Consider the following 13,812-nt stretch of genomic DNA (forward strand, 5'->3'; position numbering starts at 1 on the left):
ACTACAACAAACACATCCACTGTTCACTACATGCAGACATACAGTACAGTACAGAGAGAGGCAATACATGAGCAATGCTGTTTAAACTAATTATTCATTGATTTAAGTAACTGTTGCAGCATGAATACTGTTTAAAATCAATTATGCAAGAAATAAGTGCTTCAATAATAGGGCTTAGAGTTATAAGTAATGATTATTTCCATTGGCAATTCATCTGTCAGATATTTTCTTGACTAGTCAGCTAGTTGTTTGCTATTTAAAATGTCAGAAAATGGTGAAAAATGTCCAAAATGATGACCTGAAATGTTTTGTTTTGTCCACAACCCAAAGATATTCAGCTTACTGTCATAAAGGAGGAAAGAAATAGAAATTTTTTTGTTTGTTTGTTTGTGTATCTTGCGCCATGTGTTGCGTAAAACTGCCATATTCCTCAGTGCTGCATAACAACAAGTCACTTTGTCGGGGATTAAACATCTGGATTTGCTGTGAAGCTCAAACAAGAGATTAAATCCTCCTGAATCTCTCTACCAGCAGATCCTTCTCGTCATCGATGAACTGAAATCCTGTACACAACTTTTAAGAAAGGAAAAACAACCAAGCCAATAAAAACTGTTTTAACAAATGACTGCTGACTGGAAAATCCCTATAAACAGTTTATTAAATCACTATTTAATTTATGTCTCTACTCTCCGGTCTCAGTTCTCAGACTCAGGTTAGAAATATCTGAGGTATGAGCTTGTGATCCTGCTCATCATAGCTGAGAGAAACTGGGCCAGAAAAGAAAATGAGTCTTTCAATCATATGATCTTCTGTAAATTAAGTCTGAGTCATATTGTATTGATTAATTTTGTGCATGTGATGGGACACCGGGTCATAGCAAACCCATGACTGCTGGTCATGTGTTGCAGTGAAAATGTCTTTACCCTTCACTGCCATGGGCCCGCAGGAATGTAATTCAGACCACACACCAGAAACTATGATGTCGGTTCAATTAGTGTGGAGTTTTAGGTTTTCCTTCTTTTGCAAACCTGTTGCATTGTTGCCCTGTAACAGTAAACTAAAACTGCAAGACAGAGGACCGGACCAGCTAGTCATGCTGAGTATTTCATCATCCTCATGTTTAGCCCTTGGCGTGGCACAACCAGTCTAACAGGTTTGTAACCCTGCAGTAACAATACAGGTGTCACCTCATCACGATCAAACACACCGAGCTGCTCAGCAAGTTTCAACGATTTTAAAAACCCTGCAACCTTTGAAACGTTGGCTTCATTCAAACGTACCCTGGGATCATCAGGAATATGCTTTGTCTTTATTAAGGCTTGCTTATATATTACTTGATTGCCAGATTCACTCACAAAACCAAACAATCTGATCTGTAGAGCAGCATTCCTCCACCAAAGAACTGTACAATAGAGCTGCAGCCCCTCCCCCTGGGCAGCCTAGTCAACTATTAAAAGGTGGAGAACAAAGCCACTCTTATTCCTTTGAGATGCGCTCTGTTAAAATGAGAACCGTGTCTTTCTGCAAGAAGCCAAATCTTCCTGTCTGGCTGCTGGGTGTGCTGAGGGGAAGATGGGTAACTCGAGGGATGGAACCGGGTGCAGCTGAATCTGGCTGCTTACCAAGACCAGGAACATGCGTTTCCATTGACCCACTGAGGGAATTACATGGAGCCTGTGTGTGAATGAGTTCAGTCCACACTGATGGGAGTCATGGGAAGCACATGGCTTGCTTTGCATAGAAAGGGTTGGTTTAATAATTCTCATACAGTGGCTGCAGAAATGGCGACATCTATGTTGTGTTGGGTTCTTTTGCAAATAAAGACTGCTGCTTTGAGTAATCACGGAAGCTCTTTATTAGCTGGCTACAACAACATTGCCTTTCTTCTAACCCTCTCTCTGTTGTGTATTCTCTCACAGTACTCAGACACCATCTATGCATGGTCTGCCCTCTAGTGGTAACACACGTAATGTTCTGGATAACACCACAATCTAGTGAAAAATAATCACAGTTGCTGTGCAGTCATTGTCACCATGCAAACTGTAACACATATGACATAAAGGAGTTTTGCTTTAAAAATCAACATATCATTAGAACATTTCCGTATTTACACTTTATTTGCATCAAATTCACCCAGACATACTAATGCTGTTCCCGAGAAACGACCCTAACAGGAGGGTTAAAGAGGGAAAATTACCATTTTTTTTTTGTCATGGGCTGTGGCAGTGCTCCCTCCTCCTCCGGTCCTGCTTTCTCTCTCTCTCTCTCTACTCCAGGTGTTTGCAGCTGGTCTGGCAGCAGGTGTGTCACATTGGTAATCAGCAGATCGTGTGCAGGTTGGAGCCAGCGGCTTGATTCCGGCTCTACTATAAGAACCGCCATCACCAGAATACATAAGTTTGTTTATGGGAACTAATGCTTACGTTTAGTCTGGGCTTCTGTGCAGGTTACTGTAAACCAGGCATTTGGGTTTTTCAATTCAATTCAATTTTATTTATATAGCGCCAATTACAGTCAAATTGTCTCAAGACGCTTTACAGAACCCATATGTTTTTTGAGTTAGTTTTTTGAGTTGTATTCCTGCCCTGGTGTTACCCTGGTTGGGTTTCCCCTCCGAGCCATTAGAGGCTGTCTGAATCTGTTCCCCGCTAGAGTAGGTTACTTTTCCGGTTCCTGTTCCTAGTTGGGATTTGTAGTCCTTAAGTGTTCTTCGTGTGTAAATAAAGCATTGTAAATAGTTCCACTGTCTGCTTGTTCATTTTCCCGCACTTGAGCCTCTACACCTGCCGTAACATTTTTGTTGTTTAGTCGCAATGAAATACAGCTTTATATGTACATTCTCACTCATTTAATGACAGTTAACAGCAAACTGTCACGTCCAAATACACCCAAGTGCAATTCATTCTGTATATATTCTTAAAACTGTGCTAGTATCCTTGTGGTGTTCAGTTTTTCTTATTTATATAGTGTATATATCTTATACTTTTAATTTATTGATGTGTTCTCTTGATTTTTCTTACTGTCACTTTGCTGCTGTGACATTGCCAATTTCCCCTTGTGGGATTAAAAAAGAACATTAAACTGTTTTGTAGAACCTGCTTGTGAGATTAAGAGATGACTTTGATTTTTAGAGACAGACCTAAATAATTTTAAACACTTTTTTGTGTTTGTTTGTTTTGTTGTAGTTTTGAACTAGATAAACCTGTTTCTGCGGCCACAAGGCTAAAAAGAAAATAAATGGCGGTATTTTGTAGAACCTCTACTCCTGCCCTCTGTGCATTCTGTCAGTGCCACATCCAAAGTTAATTAAGTACAAAATAAGGTTAAATAATATACCAAGAAAACCTGAATCCTCCCAGTACTCCTGGACTTGAACCAGCTTGCTTTGTTTTAAATAAATAGTCATTTGAGTATGTAAATTTTCTGCAGGGAAATGCACTGTGTAAACATAGTTAACAGGAAAATGGTCCTTTGTAAAACATAGGAAGGGAAGGTTACGTGATACTGCATGACTCTGCTTAGTGTCACTCGATGTCACAAATTCTTGTTCTAAAAAAAACCCCACACCTAATTAAATTATGTGCAGCTAACTGACCTGCAGAGACTCTGGGACTTTTAGAGCTGTTGAGATTATCAAGGCTGCCTTTGCTTGTTGTGTCCAGGTTCCATCCTGATGCTCGAGAATTTCTTAAAACTTGTATTTGCATTGTTTTCCATAGCTAAGAAACACTGAACAAACACTGGAGACACTGATAATGGAGTCACAGCACCAGTATGAGTAAATATATTCAGTACAGTCACTCCCTCCATAAACAAACAAAGAAAAGAAGGCGATTACATTTATAATATCAAGGGTGAATAATGATGTAGTGTGGTACAGCATAAGACTGAATAGGAAGAGTTTAATTAAAGTTCTATGACAAAATAAGGAAATAAATAGACTAGAGGCAATTATAATGAGTAAATCTAAATTAAAACATATTAAGAAAAACAAAAATTCTGTAGAGGGGATCAGATTACCCTATATAACTGTGGTACAGGTATGGATTTCTTATGTTTATGTATCCTGCAGAAAAGCTAAGGCAACAGGTAGAAAGTAGGACATAATATATTCATAAAATAAGAAAATCTAATTTGAAAATAGTCTTTATCTTTTCCAATATTTTTCTAAATTTTTGTGAGAAATTAAAGGGCACATCTGTGGATCACTTCACCGAATTGGTCACTTTTCCGTCAACAGGTTTTCTTTCCCTTGCCAGTCCTGATGTGAAGCCAGAGAGGTTAAAGGTCAGACTGGCAGCAAGTCGGGTGTGTCATTAGACTACAAGTCAGCCTTCTCTGTTTTTACATTTAAAGTCTTTGCTTTTCATCGCAATTTAAAAAAACAAAATACAACTGAGCTGACTGAGTTTCGAAGGTAGACGTGCTCAAATGCTGTCAGACAAAATAACCCAAATGTCTAACTTAGGAAGAAAAGTAAAGTATGTGGATGTTGAGCCAAAGCCTGAAGAAATTTTGTGGTTTTCCACTGTGTTTATTGGTGCTGATGATTCTGCAAAGCAACAGAGGATATCAGCTCTGATAAGGTCTTTGTGATATCAGTGTCCAGAATAATATACAACAGTTTCATTCCAGTTATTGCCAAAGACAGCCAATAGATTCAACAGATTTTTTTCCCACAGTTACTTATGCAAATAATATCAGCTGTCCTCCTCTGTCGTTCACACACATGAAATACCTATTTTTTTTCTCTACATAATCTATGTGTTGACATTTGTTGCATGTATGTATTCTGCAGAAAGGCTAAGGTAGCAGGTAGAAAGTAGGAATTTTATTGCATTGATAACTTGTTTATAATTGCTAATAAAACCAGTGAATCCTTTGAAGCTGTTAGTGTAGGACCATAGACTGTACAACATACTCTTGGTTCATCAGTTGTTTAACCCAGATGGGTCACTAATGACATATCAAGAATTTATCTTAAAATATAGTATCATAATCCCCATTAATGAATTCAATGTTGTTATAAATGCAATCCCTAAAGGAGTAATTATGTTATTTAAAAGTACAGCAGGACAGAATCCAACATTATTACCCACTGATTCAACCAAACTTGAAATTGGTCGAATTTGTTTCTCCTCAATAGTAATCGTCGTATCAGTCCCATATGTGGAAGCTTATTGGAACACCTTTATTAATAACCTTAACTGGAGAAAGACGTGGAACCTGCCAGCTAGATATATGATAAATAATAAAATAAAAGAAGCATCTTTAAAAATAATTCACAGATTTTACCCATCAAAAGTCTTTTTACAACGATTCAAAGGAGACATAGATATAAATTGAAGATGTATTTCATTTATTTTGGTCTTGCCCCTTCTCCACCAAATTATGGGAAGGTATTTTCAAATTGATTTCTACTTGTATTGAACCACATTTTTCCTTGTGCTTTGAACATATATTGTTTGGCTTCACTGACTATCCATCTGCCAGAAAAAAAAAACTATTTTATATCATTAATCTTATTAAATATTTAGCCAAATGGCATATCCACAAATGTGGATACACTAATGAGAAACCACTTCTTTCTCTCTTTGATAATGAAGTCAAACAATACATTAAAACTATCAGACATTCCACAAATATGAAAGTCATTAAGACTCTTGATTTGTGTGCTCTTTTTAATATATTTGTGCAGTGTAATGTTCTGAGGTGCTGCCCCTGAATGTTTGTAGCACCCTGGCGATTGTTTTCACATTGTATTGTGTTGCACTGTACTGCATTGTTTTTTAAAATGAAGATTTCTACATAAAAAGATCATAGACTGTATAATAAACCTTTATTATACAGTCTATCGATAGTGTAGGATGCTGTTTAGTGTCCCAGCAGCGCCCCCCTCCGGATCCCCTCCTCTATGATCACGTGTTATCAGCTGCTGAAGTTGTTGAAAAGTTTGACAAGACGGAGGAGCCTCGAAAGAGCTGCAAGGGGCAAAAAAAACACGAGCCAGAAAAAAAGAGGACACACAACTTCTCGACACCAAACTGCATTTATTTACCTCCGGACGCACGATGGAATCCGTCGCCCAGGTAACGACGCACACGGCAATAAATGACGCAAAACAAACGGACACTTTTATGAGCAAACACACCTAAACTTACGCGTGTCCTGCCCAGTGGATTAACGGCACCCTTCTCACAGTAAGTCTCGATTTTTCCACCAGAAAGTCATGACTTCTGGATTCAGTCTCGACTTGGGCCCGCTGAAGGAGCCTTTGGCGTTTATCCGTTTGCTGGAATGGGTAAGTTTTTTTCCAACTCTTTCTCACCATATGGCCTACGGCGGGTTTTTTTTATACGTACGTGCTGTCCATCCCTTGCTAATTGATTGTACCGTTTGTCTTGTGACCCTCTGCATTCCCGGAGAAGCCGTGTAACTCGTGTGTGGAGCTGTTTCAAACGTGGTATGCAGTTATCAGGTCGTTTCAATCAGGTTAGCACGTCCAGATGTCAGCCTATAACGAGCTGCTTGTTACGTGGGAGTCCCAACTGTAAGCTAATGAGCGTTAGCATGTTCACTGTAACACAAACGTTAAGGTTGATATCCTGCGCGGTGTTTCTAGCCAAATAAATCAACATTTCTTTCATTTAAAGACTTTATTTGCAGCTTAGTGTTGTTATGTGTTTGTAGTCTCACTAGAGCTGAAGAATTAATCGAAATATTATGTTGATAAACTTCATTAGCTGCCTTTTTGTTTCGATAAATGCTATGTAAGCTACAGTATGCTTTTTCAAAATTGACTGCCCTTCTTCTGGTATTAACATTATTATTGTTATATAGACATTTCAGAGGGTACTGAAACTTGAGCTGTTATGACACAAATCAATACAGGAAGTTAAAACAGTCCAAATGTTGTCCTCAGTTTGCTTGTTTAACTTTATTTTTAACCCAGGCATCCAAAATGAAGTTCAAATGGTACCACTTATTTACAATATTTCTGTTCTTTAAAAACTCAGGATTATTGAGGGTATCAATCACAAGACTTCTAATTAATTTGACATACTTAAAGTGCTTTCACTGTGTGAGCTGTAGACAAAATACAATCCTACAGACATACAAAATGCATCAAAATGTCATGTTGTTTTACTTAGTGGTTCATCTGGAAAAATGATTCAGATGCCTGTGTGAGATTATGCATAAAAAGAGTAAAAGCACTTCAGTTTAATCTTTTTGTTATGCCTCGTCATCTCTGTGTTAGGATATTTCCACTAGTTGAATATTATGTTGAATTTAGCCCATGCTGCACTTTGTTGGCAATGATTTCCCCGATAAGGCATGACTTTCTCTTTGTCCTGCCTCTTTATGATGTTTGCATTGAGGTAAACGGTAAAATGCAATGCATCATGCCATTTAAAAAGAAGCATTGACAGAGATGCCCTGACCTGTAAATCATATTCTCCCCACACGGAAGGAGACGCACTTCAAAAATCACATAACCACTGTTTCCCACCGCAGGATAGAAGAAATTCCCAGAAGAATTGCTATATGGTCGAAAAACTGTCTGATTTCACTCCAGTGCCACATATAAATGCATTCAAAACTGTGCGCTATGAATATTTTGTGCTAGTAATATGTCATTTTTTTCTATTTGTACAATGGGTTTGGTCTGTTTACACAAGAGTGTGCAGTATCAGCATTTTCCTGCATATGGAATAATCCTGTGCAATAACTGTTATTTCCTACATTCAGTGGAATCTGTGAAATATCACAATTTCTACACATAGAAGAATCTAAACGGTCTCAAGAATACTCCTGTATATTTATATTTTTCAGCAAATGACCTTACATTTTTGTAACACATTTCCCCCTTATCTTACCATTTTTCTGCACACAATTCAGCCCTAATTCTCCTAAAGTAGCTACTTCTGTATAATTTTAAGGCCCCAGTTTTGCAGTTTTGAACTCTGAACTATATTCACAGTTTGGCATCTGGTGATGAAGACTTCCTCTGTCGGATGTGTGCTGCAACAAACGTAAAAGGAAGTGTGTGTGTGTGTGTGTGTGTGTGTATGTGTGCATGACAGTTTGATGAGCACTCTCTCCTTAACATCCTCATTTACCAGCAGTGTCTCCTCTTATCTTCCATCCGTGGCTGCAGGTGTTTTCCATATTTGCCTTTGCTACGACTGGAGGTTACAGTGGTACAACCAGCATCAATGTCCAGTGCCAGGGACGTGCCAGTCAGGAAATACATGCAGCCTTTAACTACCCGTTTAGGTGAGTAAGAGCACACATAAGTAGCTATAACAGGTAGATCCATCTTTGAGGAAAATGTGCATACTTTTAAGGTGATGTTCATTTCAAATGTTCTCTGTGTGTACGCAGGTTGATGCAGCATCCCTATCATGTCCCTGACTGTAAAGTCAACCAGACCACCGACACCACGTACTTTCTGAGGGGAGACCACGCCTCCTCTGCAGAATTTTTCGTCTGTATCGGAGTGTTTGCATTCCTCTACAGCACTGCTACGCTAGTCCTCTATTTGGCCTACCAGCACTTGTACAAAGACTCTAGTCGTGGCCCCATTGTGGTATGTTTGTCTGGATTCTCTATATTTTGGTGAAATGCATGTGCTTTGCTACATCCTACCACAAGTGGTTGAGATGAAGTGCAGTTCAAATGTCAAGCAGGAAATTGTTAGAGTCAATATATAATTGAGGGACTTTTGAATTCCATGGGATAAATCTTGCATACATTTTTATTTAAAAAAAAAAAATAAAAAGTATGTTCATTATGATCATGTCTTTACAAATTTCATAGTTATTTATTATGGAAACAATCACATTTAAAAAAATTACTGTATATCACTAAAATGTCAACTAAATAACCGTCCGAATTTGATATCAACCACCGTCTAATTAGTAAAACAATAATAAAATGAGCTTGTTTAGAAATAGTTTTGATTGTGTTTGTCAGTCATGACAGATATTTCTCTTTTGGCAATATATCAGATTTTATATGGAAAATAACAAATTGTATCTGTGTCTGAGAAATCACTTTCCACTAAGTTCTCCATTACCAAAACACCTCTGAAGGAAGTGTGTTAATTCCAGATCACATGACCTGCTCCACATGATGTCATTTCCTCCTGAAGAAAAGACTGGCCAGACTCCAAGGCTTTCTGACTTATTTAATATAGTGTGTGAGTCAAGTGTGGATTTATGGCATGTCAACAGGTTTACTACAATATCTTTAGAAATAACTTTAAATTTCAATTTTACTTAATTGTATATCTTTCTGTAAAAATGCCATGTGGTGTTTGGTTATAGGCGGCCATGTTGATTTTAGGCCTGATACCTGTCAACTATGTTACAAAAATCCCGCAATTATATATTGACCCGTTACATTTGTGTGTGGTTTTCTGAGTGACTGAAACCAGATTTACCTACTCAGTATTTATACTGTGTCTCTTTTGTGTAACATTTAACATCTTATGTCAGCTGCTGAGTTTCAAGAAGTGCACTCCAGGTTGGAATCCAACTGGAGGTCAGAGAAAGTGCATTTAGCAGGGTTGTGTAAATGAAATGAGGGGAAGGGTGTGGTTTCCCAGCAGCTAAGGGACATACTGCACTAAGTAGTCACTAAGTTTGTCAGTTTTGTACAGATTGACCTTTCTTTCTGCTCTGTAAGGACCTGTTGGTGACTGCGGCCGTGGCCTTCCTGTGGTTGGCATCCTCCTCTGCTTGGGCGAAAGGCTTGTCTGATGTGAAGTCGGCCACCAGTCCTACTACTATTCTACGTATAGTTGAAGTTTGCAAGGAGCCCAACAAGTGCACTCCGGGGGCTCTCCCTCACATGGGCAGACTAAATGCCTCGGTGGTAAGTTTTGTGCACTTTATTTTTATCTTAACCTTTGTGTTGTCCTGCGAGGCAAATTGACCCGTTTTAAAGTTTAAAAATGTGGAAAAAATATATTTTCACAGTGATACTTCTGATGTCCACATTTTCAACATTTTTGGGCAATTTTTGGACATTTTTTGGTGGAAAAAAAGAAATGTTAAAAAAAATGTTTCTTAAGAACATTCACAAAAAAAATCAACCAAAATCCAGCGAATTTCGCTGGATTTTGGTTGATTTTTTTTGTGAATGTTCTTAAAGAGAATATCAGAAGTTTTACTGATATATATATGATCACTTTAGATATTTTTAGGATTTTTTGAAAGATTTTTACTCATTTTTTGAAAATATTTACAAGAATTTTCTTGCCAAATTTGGGGTATTTTTTTAAATAAATCTTTTAAGGGGAACTCTTAAGGAATTATTGGAATTTTCTTCCTGAAGGTTTTGCAAATTTTCAGAAATTTGGGGAATTTTTTTGCCGCATTTTTGGATTTTTTTCAGACAAGGAAACAATATTTTTTGGTGCCTGTAAATGAGGACAATAACAGGGTTAAAAATATTCTCACAGCTTTTGTAGAACCACAGCCTGAGATGTTTAAAATATGTCTTACTCTTTGACAGATATTTGGTTTTCTGAACCTCATCCTGTGGGGGGGCAACTGCTGGTTTATTTACAAGGAAACACCTTTCCACAAGTCAGCCAGCCAGCCTGCAGATGCGGAGGGGGGAGTCACGCCATCGTAACTACGCAGCTTCCTCCTTTCGAAATTGTCTAACATGTAGTGCTATTAAATTAGTAATGTTTGGTAATGGCTGTTGAAGCAAACTACAATTCAAGTTCCAGTATATATTTTCAAAAATGACTGCTCTTTTTGCAGTATTAACCTTATTCATTTCATACACGCATATCGAAATGCCCTGTGTTAAGACAGAAATTGATATAGGAAGTTAAAGCAGCCAGAATGTTGTCCTAGTAGATTCTCAGTTTGCTTGTGTAACATTTTTATACAAAGGCATCCAAAATGCTAACACTGATTTACAATATTTTTTGCTCTATTCATTTCTGTCGTCAGCAATCGCTTTGAAAACTCAGGGCTGTTGAGTGTATCGATCACAAGATTCCTAATTGATATAAAATACTTGAAGTGCATATATTGTTAACACAAGTCTAGACTAGACAAAATTTCAGCCCAATTCAAAACTATACAAAAGGCATCAAAATGTGATGCTGTATTAAATATCTTTAACTTAGTGGTTCTTTTGGAGAAATAACTCAGCTGCCAATGTGAGATTATTTATAAACGGGGTAAAAGCACCTTTATTTTATCTTTTTGTGTTACATTGTGCCTCATCATCTCAATATGTTCAGATAATTTCACTAGTTTAGACTAACGACTTAATAGTATGTTGAATATTCTGTTGAATTTTAAGACTTTTACATTTAAAACCGGTACGTTTACCAGCGAGAAGTTACAGATATATTCCCTAACAGGTCATGACTTTGTATTTGTCCTGCATCTTTATAATGTTTAAATTAAGGTATTTGTAAGAAAATTCCCCATAAAGGCCCATAATATTTCAGTACTGTTGTATAACATTAGCTACCGTAGTTGCTGTTATTTTGTTTTCTTGAGCACTTGACTGATCTCTCTAACCTGTTCCTAATGTTCCTTTATCTTGCTTTTGCCTGGCTTCTACCTCTGCACTGTTGTAGGGGAATACAAACTGTATTTCTCTGTTTCTGCCATCGTTATGACTTCCCACTTTTATATGCAGCAGGCTTGTCCGATTCACCGTTTGTAGCTTAATCCATCAGAGTGTTGTTCAAAGAGTCACTGATGGGATTGGAGCTCCTGTTAAAATCCCAGAAGATACTGTGTGGACATGAAAGTGCTGTGCATCAATAAAAGGATAAGGCAGATTTGTTGTTGTCTGATTCTTTTTAATGCATACATACAGTTTATCAGACACTGAACCTGAGCTGATAATACTTATACACACTGAGCATAAGATTCACAATGTGGACTCTAATCTGTGTGATTTATTCATTTGTGCAGATATAGGCATTCAGGTAACATAAAAAAATCTTCAAATTTCAGTTTTAACTTGTTAGTCTGGTGAGAGATCAAATCCCCACATCATGATCTATTAATGTTAGGCAATACATACCCAAAATTATAAAAAGAAAACATATATAGGATTTGGTTAGACTACTGAGACCATGCACAAGTTGGATTTTGTTGAACTCACTATTTGAACCTTTAATACTGTAAAGTGTATGTCTTTGGGGTTCATGCTGTTGCTCAGGTAAAGCAAATAATAAGACCACATCACCAGCTTTATGGGTAAATTGTAGTGTTTTGAAGCATTTGTTGGACTTGTTTATGAATAATAGCCAGAATAATTTGAAAAATAATAATGTTATGCTGTGCCTCAAAAATAAATGTTAAGTCTGGACCTCTTTTTTTAAATTGTCCCACCACCTGCAAGGAAGCTCAATATAATTGAGAGACTTGAAGTCCATGAGGTATATTTTGCATACATTTTTATTAAAAGTAAAGCAAAATAATGTTTTTATGTTCATTATAATAATTTTACAAATTCCATAACTATTTATTGTGGAAACAATTACGAATAAAAAAAAATTACTGGATATCACTAAAATGTCAACTAAATAACCGTCCTAGTTTAATCTTCTAATTAGCTAAACAATAATAAAATGAGCTTATTCAAAAATAGTTGTGATTGTGTTCTTTTTATTAAGATGATCATGACATATATTTGTTTTTTGGTAATATATCAAATTTTATACGGAAAACAACAAACCTGTCAACTATGTTAGAAAAAGTCCCTGCAGCTGAACTTCCTTCCATCTGCTGCAGAAAATGACAATTGACGATCGCAAACATTTCAGTTACATTTGTTGGGAATCCTCTGTAAAAGGTGTACATTTAGAAATATAATAATGTAATATGAGACATATTGAATTTGCACATCCAAAAAACCTTGTAGGCTTAAAACCAGAAGTTCCCACATTGTTCTAATAATTATCAGCATGCAATGTTTGACCACAGGCACTATTTGCACATCAAAGTCAGAATCTGTTTTACTGCCAAGTAGGTTTTCAAAAACCAGGAATTTGACTTAGTAGTAAATGCTGAAAAGTAGAACATTTTAAAGAATGATAAAGGATTTTTTTTAGTTTTTTAAAAGCAAGTGTTGCAAGTCACTACACAGTAAATGTTATGAAACTTGCATAGTAAACTAATTTGCATAGTGTTGGGGATTCTACTGTTGCTCAATAAAGCAAAAAAAAAAAAAAAATGTGACCACATCAGCAGCTTTGTAAAATTGTGACACAAAGTTTGCATTGTTTTGAAGCAAATCTAAGGAATTTTAAGCCAAAAAAAGTCAGAAATTGTGTCTTCTTCAATTACAATCTGTGCATTATTTGGATTTTAGTGTAGTAATTACTTTAAAAAGTAAAAAGATCACAGAAAGCTCGATATTGTTAAATATACTGTATGTGGTCTTTAATCTGCTATTACAATCTGTGTATTGTTTGTATTTTAGTGTATTAATTGTAAAAAGAAAAAATCATAGAAACAATGTACAAATTAGATTGCTGAACTCACTGTATGTAATCTTTCTTTTTTCATATCGCATTTTATATGCATTGTCTGCAATCACAGTCTGCACATTGTTTGTGTTTTAGCGTCTTAACTATAAAAACAAACAAAATCAGAGAAAGCTGGATAATATTAAACTTGCTGTATGTAATCTTTAATCTGCAATACAATCTGTACATTGTTTGTATTGTAGTGTATTAAACTATGCACAAGTTGGATGCTGTCAAAGTTGCTGTATGTAATCTTTCTCTTCATTTTTCTAATTTGCATATCTTTGGGGTTT

The 13,812-nt window shown here is 36.6% G+C and overlaps 1 protein-coding gene across 1 annotated transcript; it reads left to right on the forward strand.

Moving 5' to 3' along the window:
* Positions 1-5,927: 5,927 nt before the first annotated feature.
* sypl2b (synaptophysin-like 2b) lies at positions 5,928-11,821 on the forward strand. The gene is made up of 6 exons (XM_023289719.3): positions 5,928-6,089; positions 6,224-6,301; positions 8,159-8,277; positions 8,386-8,590; positions 9,691-9,879; positions 10,522-11,821. The coding sequence occupies exons 1-6, from the start codon at positions 6,072-6,074 to the stop codon at positions 10,642-10,644; spliced, it is 732 nt and encodes a 243-aa protein (XP_023145487.2). The 5' UTR covers positions 5,928-6,071; the 3' UTR covers positions 10,645-11,821.
* The last annotated feature ends 1,991 nt before the right edge of the window (positions 11,822-13,812 follow it).

Source organism: Amphiprion ocellaris, chromosome 8 (genome assembly GCF_022539595.1).
Source record: "Amphiprion ocellaris isolate individual 3 ecotype Okinawa chromosome 8, ASM2253959v1, whole genome shotgun sequence".
Classification (NCBI taxonomy): domain Eukaryota; kingdom Metazoa; phylum Chordata; class Actinopteri; family Pomacentridae; genus Amphiprion; species Amphiprion ocellaris.

What these genes read in the sequence shown, in the direction of transcription:
- sypl2b (XM_023289719.3), top strand. An exon ending in TTATCCGTTTGCTGGAATGG is followed by an intron (nt 6,302 to 8,158) that starts GTAAGTTTTTTT and finishes CCGTGGCTGCAG; the next exon opens with GTGTTTTCCATATTTGCCTT. An exon ending in GCCTTTAACTACCCGTTTAG is followed by an intron (nt 8,278 to 8,385) that starts GTGAGTAAGAGC and finishes GTGTGTACGCAG; the next exon opens with GTTGATGCAGCATCCCTATC.